The following is a 13,121-nucleotide window of genomic DNA, read 5'->3' on the forward strand; positions in this document are numbered from 1 at the left end:
TAAGTTTTTATTAGATATATTTCTTTACTTACATTTCAAATGTTATTCCTCTTCCCAGTTTCCTGTCCCCATTCCATCCCATCCCCCTCCCCCATATGGGTATTCCCCCCATACATCCCCCTGAGTGCCCGCCCCCCTTACTGCCCCCATATTCCCCTGCACTAGGGGTCCACCCTTGGCAGGACCAAGGGCTTCCCCTTCTACTGGTGCCCCAACAAGGCTATTCTCTGCTACATATGCAGTTGGAGCCCTAGATCCATCCATGTATAGTCTTTCGGTGGTGGTTTAGTCCCTGGAAACTCTGGTTGATTGGCATTAAGAAAGATACTAAAATGCTAGAAAATTCAATGGAAAAGAAAACTGCTAGGACTATGGATATTTAAATAATGTCTTAGTTCGAGTCACTATTGCTGTCATAAAGCACCATGACCAAAGCAAGTTGAGAAAGTAAAGAGTTTATCTGGCTCACATCTCCACATTACTGCTCATCATTGAAGGAAGTCAGGACAGAGACTCAAATGGGGGAAACCAGTGGCAGGAGCTTATGGAGAGGCCATATTGGGATGCTGCTTAGTAGCTTGCTCCCCATGGTTTTCTCAGCCTGCTTTCATCTAGAAAATAGGACCACCAGCCCATGAATGGCACCACCCACAGTTGGCTGAGTCCTTCCCATCAATATCTAATTAAGAAAATACCTTACAGCTGGATCGGATCTATAGAAGTATTTTCTCCACTTAGGTCCCCTCTTTTCAGATAACTCTAGCTTGTGTCAAGTTGACCTAACAGCAGCCAGCACAACTAAATATCTTTCTCTTTAAAAAAAAAAAAATTTCTTTAACTGTTCTAAGTAATTTGTCTTAATCTTAGCACAAATGAATATTCATTTGTTTTTCATAGTTCTTAAATCTGTAATACTCAACAACTTTTAACTGAGATGTGATACAGTTATCTAAACACTTCCACAGGGGAGTCTGAAGACCATTTTTCCTGTTACTTTCTGGCATTTATTTAGCCAGTTTCTAAGGTTGCATGAACACTTTCTGAACACTTGTTTTTTTATACCCTCAGTAACCGTGTGGAAGCATGGACAAGAGACGTTGCATTCTTGCTCCGACAAGAGGGCAGGCCCATAATTAATCTTATCCCTGATAAGAATAGAAGGAGAGTGATGGACAAGGACTGGCAGAATACAGACAAAGCAATTGCTTGGCTAAGACAGGTTAACTCCACCAAACCATTTGTCCTTTACTTGGGATTGAATTTGCCACATCCTTACCCTTCACCATCTTCAGGAGAAAACTTTGGCTCTTCTACATTTCACACTTCTCTTTACTGGCTTGAAAAGGTAAGTATTCTATGCATGCCCAAAAGCAGGCACTGACACATGCAAAGCCACCTGGCATTAGCTCATTCTTTTATTATTTTTATGGAAAAATAATATACTTTTAAACTAAACTGGTCATAAATTTGTTCAAAGGCTATTTTTGAAATAAAATGTTAGAGCTTGCTAACCGTATAGATGTACATGTGATATGTCTATAAAATGGAGCTAAATACACTATCTTTGGGTGTGGGCAGGCCTCACTTCCCCTAGCTCAGGATGGTAAAAATAACCATACAGAATTAAACTGCAAATAAATGCTCTTAATTGTAAAAGGAAAAAAATTATCATTTTTTTCTAGAAATGTTAAAAACATCTGTCAAAATATTTAAAATTTTGCTTTGGGTTGTCAGTAAAAATAGAAATATCAAAATGTATTATTTAGTATTCTGTGCTAAAAGCAGAAGTACTTCAGATAAGTGTTGTAAAAAGTATACTATGTACAGTGTGAGCACTTCCCACCTTCCCCTGTGCAGCTGACCTACAGCAAGCATCTTCTCTTGGCTTGGCAAATTGTCATATTTCTTTCTCTATTTGGATTACCTTCCTATATTTTACTTTTTGACTTCCAGTGTAGATCTGCAATAGTTCCTTTAAGATGAACATTTTACCACTGCCTCTCCTGTTTGAATCTCGAGCCTCTTCAAATTGGTTTATCTGCTTAAATAGGAGTCCTGACCCTAAGTTTCTCTGACTGTGAATCTGGATTCTTTGGGATGGCAGCACTGTCAGTATCCAAGACCAGCTTTTTCTTCTATAATTTCATATATGTGTGGTTTGAATTCACTCCAGTCTTAGTGTGTTTCCTTTCTTTACTGAGTATTCATCTTTATCGAGTCTTCTTTCTTTCCACTTTTGTAAAGTGTCTTGTGAAGTTCTCACTGGCAGATAAATCGATTCTCCTATTAACCTTTGAGGAAAGCCAGGAAAAATCTCAAACACCCCTGCTCCAGATAATGTAAATAGGTTTACTCAGCCCATTCCGAACTCGGAGAAATGCCATGCTGCATAGCCATTCTTTTCAATCATTCTATGTACGAAACGTTTCAGAGTTCACCACAGACACTCACTGGAAGAAAGGGATATTTTGACTTTGCAAATGTAAACTTTTTCTTCTTCCTTTTCAGGTAGCTTACGATGCAATCAAAATCCCAAAGTGGTTGGCTTTGTCAGAAATGCATCCTGTGGATTATTACTCCTCCTACACAAAAAACTGCACTGGGAAGTTTACTGAAAATGAAATTAAGAACATTAGAGCATTTTATTATGCTATGTGTGCTGAGACAGATGCCATGCTAGGTAGGTGGTATAATTAATAAGCAATTTCATGAAGAAAATATTTTTCCAACAAATTATGATTGTGCTAATTGGGGCTTGCAGGAGCATCCTCAGATATTTCTTAAAGCAGTTGCTTAGATACCTAAGACTTAGAACTTTGAGACTCTTTACCTACAAAAATACCTTAATAACAGAATAAAGGGCCCTTCCTATTTTAATTATTTATAATTCTCAGATTTGTTCATATATAAAAAAGAGTCACAGAAAGCTGTTTTCTACTTGAAACAAAATACAATCGGCCTTCAACAAATCTGTACTTTGCTGAACACAGGCATGCGGCAAGTAATTATAAGTCAGCTTACTTCCAAGAGATGAGGAGTTTGACATTCCAAACACTGATGGAGAGGAATCAATTCGGTGATTTTTGACCACAAACTCCTTCTGTTGAACCTGAGAATTTGCTGAATGGTTCTCAGAAGCCCAGTGGATAGACATATAGAAGAATTAAGAGTAGAAAATCTCTTTAACTTTTCTTCAAACATGTTAATTTCTTACAGATGCTTTGTATCATTGTCAAGTAATATTTTTATGTAAAGTTAAAAAAATGACTTGCTAATAAAAGTTGTAGATGAAATTATTTTTATAAAATCATTCATGTGTTTTAAAGTGAGAAAATTCCAACACAAATCTTATAATTACTGGAAATGTCAGTCTTAGGAGTAAGGCAGATGGTAGATTAAGGTGTTATAAAAAGAACTTAGCACTCATGTTTGCTTCACCGTCATTTTAAGTATGTTTACAGCTCATTCTAGAAGCTGGCAGATGTCCAGTCAGCATGTACGTTTCTGTGTGAAAAATATCTTCAGCTTAGATAATGAGCACCTCAATATTTACTTTCCTGTCTTACTAGTTTTACTGAGGATGGACCAGTCTCATTTTAACACCTCTAATAATTCTTTTTAAACAGAGACTTCTTTATTAGTGTTTATAAACTGTTTCCACACATATAATACCTACAAATAAATTAATTCTCCCTAGACCCTGTAGAGTAAGGCTTGCCCACAGCTCAGAACCATTTCCTCTGATGACTACAGTCGTGTTTCCTGAGACTCTGGCTCGAAGGAAACTAAGACAAGCTTGCCTCGGTAACATGATTGTGGACGGGTTCTGGCTGTTGGCTGCAGTACTGTTTCCAGTTCCTACTGAAGAAACCTTGTTTTTAAAAGCAACTGTTAGGATGACAAGTTATTTTCTCAGCATTGTTTCACTTTGCTATATTTTGGAATAAAACACAACTGCATTGGTGAAGTGTGGGCAGCACCTCTTTCTACATACCAAAACACATTGAGAATAACCACCCAGCATTGTTAGAAGTACTCACTGAGTAAATAGAATGTAGCAGAAAGAAAAAAAGAACTTTCCAAGTTCGCAGGCAGTCGGGGGGCAGTCATGTTGCCCAGATTAACATTGAATCTACTATGCGGCTGAGGTTGGGCTTGAATTCCTGATTCTTCTACTGCTGTCTCCCACATATTAGTATTATTACACATCACCATACCTGGCTCCAAGTTCTCCCTCATTAGGACAGTGGGACAGTAATATTTTAAGTGTTTCTTTAGCCATAACTCCATCTGACAGTTGAGTGCTAGGAAGTGTCTCGTCATCTCAAATTGCTTTCAGAGTTTGCAAGTGCATCTTCTAGAGTGAAATAGTGTATACTCAATGCTGCTGTAGGGAATGAGACAGTATATCTCTTGAAGTGTCTTCACAGAAAAGAAAATTAGCAGAGGTTCAGAGGTGAACAGACTGTGGTAAATGTGATGTAAATAGTAGAAGGTGTAAACAAAAGTAAATGGTGAATTTCATCATTTTAACTTTACATTTACGTTTTTTTCTAACTGGGGTAGATACCTTTGAGGAGATGGTTTGTGAGCCAAAAACTGAGAAAAAAGTCAGTCATGTAAAGAGCAAAAAGAAGGACATTCTAGGCAGAAAATATAAAGGCCATGGGATGGAGAAATAATTGTAATATCTTAAATTAATGTGTTATTTCTTTTTTTAGAAAGGAGATAAATAAGATATTTTAAATATACCTTATATTTTTAACTTTACATGCCTTGTAACTTATACTTTTTAATGCCTGTACAGTAAGATAGAAGTACACAGAAAATCTTCTTGCTTTCTCATTCTCTTGTGATTTCTTGCATCTCCTTCCACTATATGATTGATGACAACTGCCATGTTGTGACACAAATAAGATTTTTTACAGATGTAGTTTTCCAACAAATGAAACTCCTTTCTTCAAAAAAAAAAAAAGAAGAAGTACACAGAAAGAATGTTATTTCTTAGTAGTATTCAATATAGTGCCCAACACAATACCTGTTCGGTCAGGCTTCATCAGACAAACTCAGGGCAGCCAGCAAGATGGAGCAGTAACGTGCTTGTCACCAAGCACATGGAGGAAGGAAAGAACCACCTCCCAAAGTTGTCCTCTGACCTCCACCATGTTGCTATGGCTCATGTATGCATATAGATGGGCATACATATAGATAAATACCAGTGTTTATATTACTGCAGTTGCAAATAAACCATAGGGAGCTTGAAGAATGAGTGATTGGGTGTGGAGAAGAAGAAAGTGTAAATATTGCTTTTATTTCCTCAGAAGTCAGATGTAAATGTAGCTTTTATTTGCCAGATGTGCTCACCCTTTCTACCTCTTTCTGAATTCTGGCTGGATCAATTCAGTTGTTCTGTCTCAAACTCCTCTAAGCTGGCTAATTCAATCTGGCTTCTCTCAACTTCTCACTGAATTGTTCTGCTTGACCTCAAGCTAACTCTGGAAGTCTGTTCTAGTCTTCTGACTCCTTATTCTCTGGTTCATTTTGTCTTCACCTATAGCCTGTCTATATAAAACTATCCTGGTAAAACCTCTCTCTCTCTCTCTCTCTCTCTCTCTCTCTCTCTCTCTCTCTCTCTCTCTCTTTCCCTCTCCCTCTTCCTCTCCCTCTCCATCTCCCTCTTCCTCTCTCTATATATGCTGTTCTTTTAAGTCATTGCTCTTTCCTGTGGTATTTCTGTGAGAGCTGGGCATATCCTATGTCTGACTGATCCTGACAAACCTTTCTCTGATTCATCACTTTGTCTACCTCTGAATTAGACATCACTTTCTGTAGGATGATGTCATGCAGGTGAAGGCAGGTACAAGATAGAACGAGGCCTGTCATTGGACGAGAAAGAAGGATAGGCGGGGGGGGGGAGTTTTAGAGAGATTAGGAGACTAGAGCGAGGGAGAGAGACAGCAGAGAGAACATGGAGGCAGATGTAAAGTTTCCTCTTTGCACATTTATAGGTTGTTATGAATATTCTTAAGGGATGGATGTGTACAGGGATTTGGATGTCTAGGTAAGCAATTATATCTTATCAGTTGGATCAGAGGTTATTGTGTTGTGTGTTCCTTCATGTGGCTATTTAAGTTCAAGAGAGTATGTGGTGGCTGGAGACACTAGGCCACCACCGAATTGGAATGTTTATTTCTGGCATGGTGGCAACCTGCCTTGGGAACTAGATGGGTAGAGATTGTTGTCAGGCTCAGAGAGAAGTCATCAGCAGTGTGATATGGGATAGAGCAAAGCAGGTGAGAGGCTTTGCTGACTGAGATGAAGATGTCTACCAGATATCTTGGGGCACTGCAGTGCCGGACCTAGTGAGGGGTAAAAGCATTATTTTATTACAATTTTACAACAACAATTTTCAAACATGATTGCTTTCTTCTAATGTAAGAAACTAACCTTAACTGCATTATTAGGGATTAAAGGTGTGTGGTAAGGGCGTGTCTATATTTCAAGGAGCCATATTGCTAAATTAAAATTCCTCTACAAGAGAAGGCTTCACTATCTAATACTTCACATCTAATACTCATAAAAGAAGGGTGAAAACATGACTGAAGTGTAGGAGAAAGGGCATTCACACAGAAACAAAAAGCATAATCTAATACACTTTTCAGGGTATACTATGTGATCTAGGACTACTAGATTCACCAAATAGTTGAGGATGTTAAGTATAGAGCACTCAAGATGAAGAACTTGTGTCCCCTGCTAAAGAATTAGACAAGGAAGCTGCAGAAGGTCTAAGTCTAAGGACATACTACTCTGAATATGCCTAATATTATCTGAAGTTTTAATGAAGTTTTTCCTTTATTGTGATTCTCATAATTTCAGTAAGGAGCAACTTCCAAGTCAAGGAGACAAAGTCTCTCCAAATGTTACTGCTCAGCTAATCAAGTCATGGCTTGTACTGTCTGTGTGGCTCACCCTTCTTTAAGGGTGGGATATCCATAACTCTAAGCCATTTTTAGGAGCAGAAAAGGACAGTGGCATAAGGATTTAGGAGCAAAGGTAGCAGGGAAGTTCTCAGTGCTCTCAGCCACACTTATTGTGCAGAAATTGTGGATCATTAGTGATAGTGATCTTCCTTAATTTAACGTCTGAATCATATACAGTAGTGACTCCAGATTTGCCTGTCTTTCCTCATTTGAGGCTCTAAAAGGAAGAAGCCCCTCTAGTCTCAGGTGTTCTCTGTCAGGAACATAAAAACCCAGGACAGCATGATACCAGGTAAAACAACTGAAGAGATGATCAGATAGATACTGTCTGTCCCCCTTCCTCTCTCCAGTCTGTCAGCTGAGAAGAAAGCAAACTGTAGGTTTTATTCAAACGGTAAGAAGTATCCCAACAAACTCAATCCAGTTATTTAAACTTGAGTGTGATAAACTAAAACACAAACTAAAGCTCATTTTTCTGGATTTTTGTGGTAGGTGAAATTATTTTGGCTCTTCACAAGTTAAATCTTCTTCAGAAAACTATTGTTATATATACTTCGGACCATGGCGAGATGGCTATGGAACACCGCCAGTTTTACAAAATGAGTATGTATGAAGCTAGTGCCCATGTTCCTATTTTGATGATGGGACCAGGAATTAAGGCCAACCTACAAGTACCAAGTCTTGTTTCTCTTGTGGATATTTACCCTACTATGCTTGGTAAGTACTGTGGTTGTGAAAATATTTATTTGTAATGCTGAGGAAAAGAAACACAAAATATTCAGAATCCTCCTGCCTTAAGCATCTCACTCACGGAATCAGAATCATTCTCTGAAAGGCAAGGATTGAATTGCAAAGATAGGATGGCCCACAGATTCCTATGGCCTTCACCCAGTTCAGTCATATTCTCTTCAAAAGATTCACAATCAGAATATTTCTCTAAGGTTATTTTATTTATTTATATACAACATTCAACTTTCTACTACTTACCCAAGTATTTCCACTATGGTACAGTTTATCCACTTTTTACAGGATGTATCGGTTACTTTTCTGTTGCTGAGTCAAAGCACCTTGGCCAAGGCTACTTTTAAAGCATTTAATTGGCTTATTTTTCAGAAGATGAGAGTCTGTGATGGTGGAGCACAGACATAGTATAATGGGAGGAACAGCTGAGACATTTCCATCTACATCCATGAGGCAGAGAGAATGCACTGGGAGCTATACCTCAGGTGTTCTCTGACACAAATATAGAACTCAGGACAACAAAACAGAAGGTAAAGAGGCTGAACAGATGACCTAATAGATATCATCTTTCCCCTTTATTCTCTTCCTTTTGAAACGTCAAAAGCATGGCCCCAGTAACACACCTCCTCCAACAAGGCTGCACCTTTTTTTCTACCCTCTGTGTAGCCTTGGCTGTCCTGGAACTTACTTTATATATAGACCAGGCTGGCCTTATGTAAAGTAATTTTGACTGAGGGCCCTTGTGTGCCATGTACTGTTCCCAAATTTCAAGTTACCTCATTTTCATCAAAACTGAACATTTCAAATAGAAGTAGTATTGTACTACTATTATACCTCTCACAGAAATGAGGAAACAGTCAGAGGAGTTACTACCTCACTCAGGGTAGCATGATCATGGAGTGAGCACCTCAGTCTAGGAAGTAAGGTTGTAAATCCATACATGATCTCTAGTTTGCAACCCTTAGTGATGGAAAAATATAGATCATGTTTTTGAATGTTCAAATAACTCCAAAAAGAATTAACACAAAGATAAACAAAAACAAACAAGCAACAACAACAACAAAAAAAAAAAAAAACCACTTTCCTTTTGTTTTGAAGACATTGCTGGGATCCCTCTGCCACTGAACCTGAGTGGATACTCCTTGTTGCCACTGTCGTCAAATACATCTGCAAATGAGCAGGCATTCAAAGTCCACCGTCCACCTTGGATTCTGAGTGAATTCCATGGATGCAATGCAAATGCTTCCACCTACATGCTGAGAACTGGCCAGTGGAAGTATATAGCCTACTCTGATGGTACTTTGGTACAGCCTCAGCTCTTCGGTAAGCTTCTTGATACAGATTAAGTGCAAAAAGCTGATCTGCACCACCTGCTTGAGAGAGTCAGTAATTGTTTTTGAAATAAATAAGTACCTATTGCATCTCAGGCTGGGATAGGCTGCAATAGTTTCATGGTTTAGAGTAAGTTTATTTAGATCTAGTCTCAGTTTCTAAAACCCATGTGTACTCTCTAGTCTGTGATGCCTAATGGTGTTATGATCTGTCAGGGTTCAGTTAATAAAAGAGGAGTGCTGCCTCGCACATTAGCACCCAAAACCAGAGCCAGCATAGAGCCTGCTATCCAAATCTCATTCAACCATGTTTCCTGGAATGACCTTCTGATGACTGTTGTTTCTCCATCACCAATCAAAATTCTTACACCTAAGTTTCATCCATTCCAGATTATTGATGCCTAGTTCTTGGGAAGTCCACACATCATTTAATGTCACCACAGTGCTAATTGCATCCTTCTCTTCTCTTTAGAGAGAAGTAAACTGGGGATCAGAGAAAGTCTGACAGACATGCAGGGGCCTCAGAACTAGGAAGTCATAAAACTAAAAGTTCAGCATAGGTTCCCAAACTCCTGCACCCTATGAAAATGACATCTAGCTTCACTCTGGGTGAATTCAGTTTTTAAACAGTATTTTTTTATTTATTTTTTTTTCTTATCTTTTCTCCCTATGTTGGACATAAAATAGAGTCAAGGCCATTATTAATATTTACTGCTTCCTAAGTTTGAATCTGAGTTACAAATATAAAAATTATTAATTAGAAATAATTCTTTAAAATTTCCTGAAGAAAGCACCAATGGCTTATACTCTAAGATCAAAATTTGACAAATGGGATCTCATAAAACTACAAAGCTTCTGTAAGGCAAAGGACACTGTTGTTAGGGCAAAACAGCAACCAACAGATTGGGAAAAGATCTTTACCAATCCTACAACTGATAGAGGGCTTATATCCAAAATATACAAAGAACTCAAGAAGTTAGACTGCCGGGAGACAAATAACCCTATTAAAAAATGGGGTTCAGAGCTAAACAAACAATTCATAGCTGAGGAATATTGAATGGCTGAGAAATACCTAAAGAAATGTTCAACATCTTTAATCATAAGGGAAATGCAAATCAAAACAACCCTGAGATCCCACCTCACACCAGTCAGAATGGCTAAGATCAAAAACTCCAGCAACAGCAGATGCTGGCAAGGATATGGAGAAAGAAGAACACTCATTCATTGTTGGTGGGATTGCAGACTGGTACAACCATTCTGGAAATCAGTCTGGAGGTTCCTCAGAAAATTGGACATTGAACTACCTGAGGAACCAGCTAAACCTCTCTTGGGCATATACCCAAAAGATGCTCCAACAAATAACAAAGACACATGGTCCATTATGTTCATAGCAGCCTTCTTTATAATAGCCAGAAGCTGGAAAGAACCCAGATGCCCTTCAACAGAGGAATGGATACGGAAAATGTGGTACATCTACACAATGGAATACTACTAAGCTATCAAAACAATGACAAGGGAGACATAACTACAGATTCAGAGGAAATTCAAAAATCATCAGATCTTACTATAAAAGCCTATATTCAACAAAACTTGAAAATCTACAGGAAATGGACAATTTCTAGACAGATACCAGGTACCGAAGTTAAATCAGGAACAGATAAACCAGTTAAACAACCCCATAACTCCTAAGGAAATAGAAGCAGTCATTAAAGGACTCCCAACCAAAAAGAGCCCAGGTCCAGACGGGTTTAGTGCAGAATTCTATCAGACCTTCATAGAAGACCTCATACCAATATTATCCAAACTATTCCACAAAATTGAAACAGATGGAGCACTACCAAATTCCTTCTATGAAGCCACAATTACTCTTATACCTAAACCACACAAAGACCCAACAAAGAAAGAGAACTTCAGACCAATTTCCCTTATGAACATCGACGCAAAAATACTCAACAAAATTCTGGCAAACCGAATCCAAGAGCACATCAAAACAATCATCCACCATGATCAAGTAGGCTTCATCCCAGGCATGCAGGGATGGTTTAATATACGGAAAACCATCAATGTGATCCATTATATAAACAAACTGAAAGAACAAAACCACATGATCATTTCATTAGATGCTGAGAAAGCATTTGACAAAATTCAACAACCCTTCATGATAAAAGTCCTGGAAAGAATAGGAATTCAAGGCCCATACCTAAACATAGTAAAAACCATATACAGCAAAACCAGTTGCTAACATTAAACTAAATGGAGAGAAACTTGAAGCAATCCCACTAAAATCAGGGACTAGACAAGGCTGCCCACTCTCTCCCTACTTATTCAATATAGTTCTTGAAGTTCTGCCAGAGCAATCAGACAACAAAAAAGGAGGTCAAGGGGATACAGATCGGAAAAGAAGAAGTCAAAATATCACTATTTGCAGATGATATGATAGTATATTTAAGTGATCCCAAAGTTCCACCAGAGAACTACTAAAGCTGATAAACAACTTCAGCAAAGTGGCTGGGTATAAAATTAACTCAAATAAATCAGTAGCCTTCCTCTACACAAAAGAGAAACAAGCCGAGAAAGAAATTAGGGAAACGACACCTTCATAATAGACCCAAATAATATAAAGTACCTCTGTGTGACTTTAACCAAGCAAGTAAAAGATCTGTACAATAAGAACTTCAAGACACTGAAGAAAGAAATTGAAGAAGACCTCAGAAGATGGAAAGATCTCCCATGCTCATGGATTGGCAGGAATAATATAGTAAAAATGGCCATTTTACCAAAAGCGATCTACAGATTCAATGCAATCCCCATCAAAATACCAATCCAATTCTTCAAAGAGTTAGACAGAACAATTTGCAAATTCATCTGGAATAACAAAAAACCCAGGATAGCTAAAACTATCCTCAACAATAAAAGGACTTCAGGGGGAATCACTATCCCTGAACTCAAGCAGTATTACAGAGCAATAGTGATAAAAACTGCATGGTATTGGTACACAGACAGACAGATAGACCAATGGAATAGAATTGAAGACCCAGAAATGAACCCACACCTATGGTCACTTGATTTTTGAAAAAGGAGCCAAAACAATCCAATGGAAAAAAGATAGCATTTTCAGCAAATGGTGCTGGTTCAACTAGAGGTCAACATGTAGAAGAATGCAGATCGATCCATGCTTATCACCCTGTACAAAGCTTAAGTCCAAGTGGATCAAGGACCTCCACATCAAACCAGATACACTCAAACTAATAGAAGAAAAACTAGGGAAGCATCTGGAACACATGGGCACTGGAAAAAATTTCCTGAACAAAACACCAATGGCTTATGCTCTAAGATCAAGAATCGACAAATGGGATCTCATAAAACTGCAAAGCTTCTGTAAGGCAAAGGACACTGTGGTTAGGACAAAACGGCAACCAACAGATTGGGAAAAGATCTTTACCAATCCTACAACAGATAGAGGCCTTATATCCAAAATATACAAAGAACTCAAAAAAGTTAGACTGCAGGGAGACAAATAACCCTATTAAAAAATGGGGTTCAGAGCTAAACAAAGAATTCACAGCTGAGGAATGCGAATGGCTGAGAAATACCTAAAGAAATGTTCAACATCTTTAGTCATAAGGGAAATGCAAATCAAAACAACCCTAAGATTCCACCTCACACCAGTCAGAATGGCTAAGATCAAAAACTCAGGTGACAGCAGATGCTGGTGAGGATGTGGAGAAAGAGGAACACTCCTTCATTGTTGGTGGGGTTGCAGACTGGTACAACCATTCTGGAAATCAGTCTGGAGGTTCCTCAGAAAATTGGACATTAAACTGCCTGAGGATCCAGCTATCCCTCTCTTGGGCATATACCCAAAAGATGCCCCAACATATAAAAAAGACACGTGCTCCACTATGTTCATCGCAGCCTTATTTATAATAGCCAGAAGCTGGACAGAACCCAGATGCCCTTCAACAGAGGAATGGATACAGAAAATGTGGTACATCTACACAAATGAATATTACTCAGCTATCAAAAACAACGACTTTTATGAAATTTGTAGGCAAATGGTTGGAACTGG

At 38.4% G+C, this 13,121-nt stretch overlaps 1 protein-coding gene across 1 annotated transcript in view; it reads left to right on the top strand.

Annotated features, from left to right (window-relative positions):
- Nucleotides 1–13,121, top strand: part of Arsk (arylsulfatase family member K) — a 60,975-nt gene that overhangs the window by 32,399 nt on the left and 15,455 nt on the right. Inside the window, exons 4-7 of the mRNA XM_032899114.1 lie at nt 1,069–1,345; nt 2,509–2,680; nt 7,473–7,697; nt 8,820–9,044. Of these exons, the coding sequence (XP_032755005.1) occupies nt 1,069–1,345; nt 2,509–2,680; nt 7,473–7,697; nt 8,820–9,044 (899 nt within the window). The remainder of the gene's footprint in view (nt 1–1,068; nt 1,346–2,508; nt 2,681–7,472; nt 7,698–8,819; nt 9,045–13,121) is intronic.

This window comes from Rattus rattus, chromosome 3 (assembly GCF_011064425.1).
Source record: "Rattus rattus isolate New Zealand chromosome 3, Rrattus_CSIRO_v1, whole genome shotgun sequence".
Taxonomy (NCBI): domain Eukaryota; kingdom Metazoa; phylum Chordata; class Mammalia; order Rodentia; family Muridae; genus Rattus; species Rattus rattus.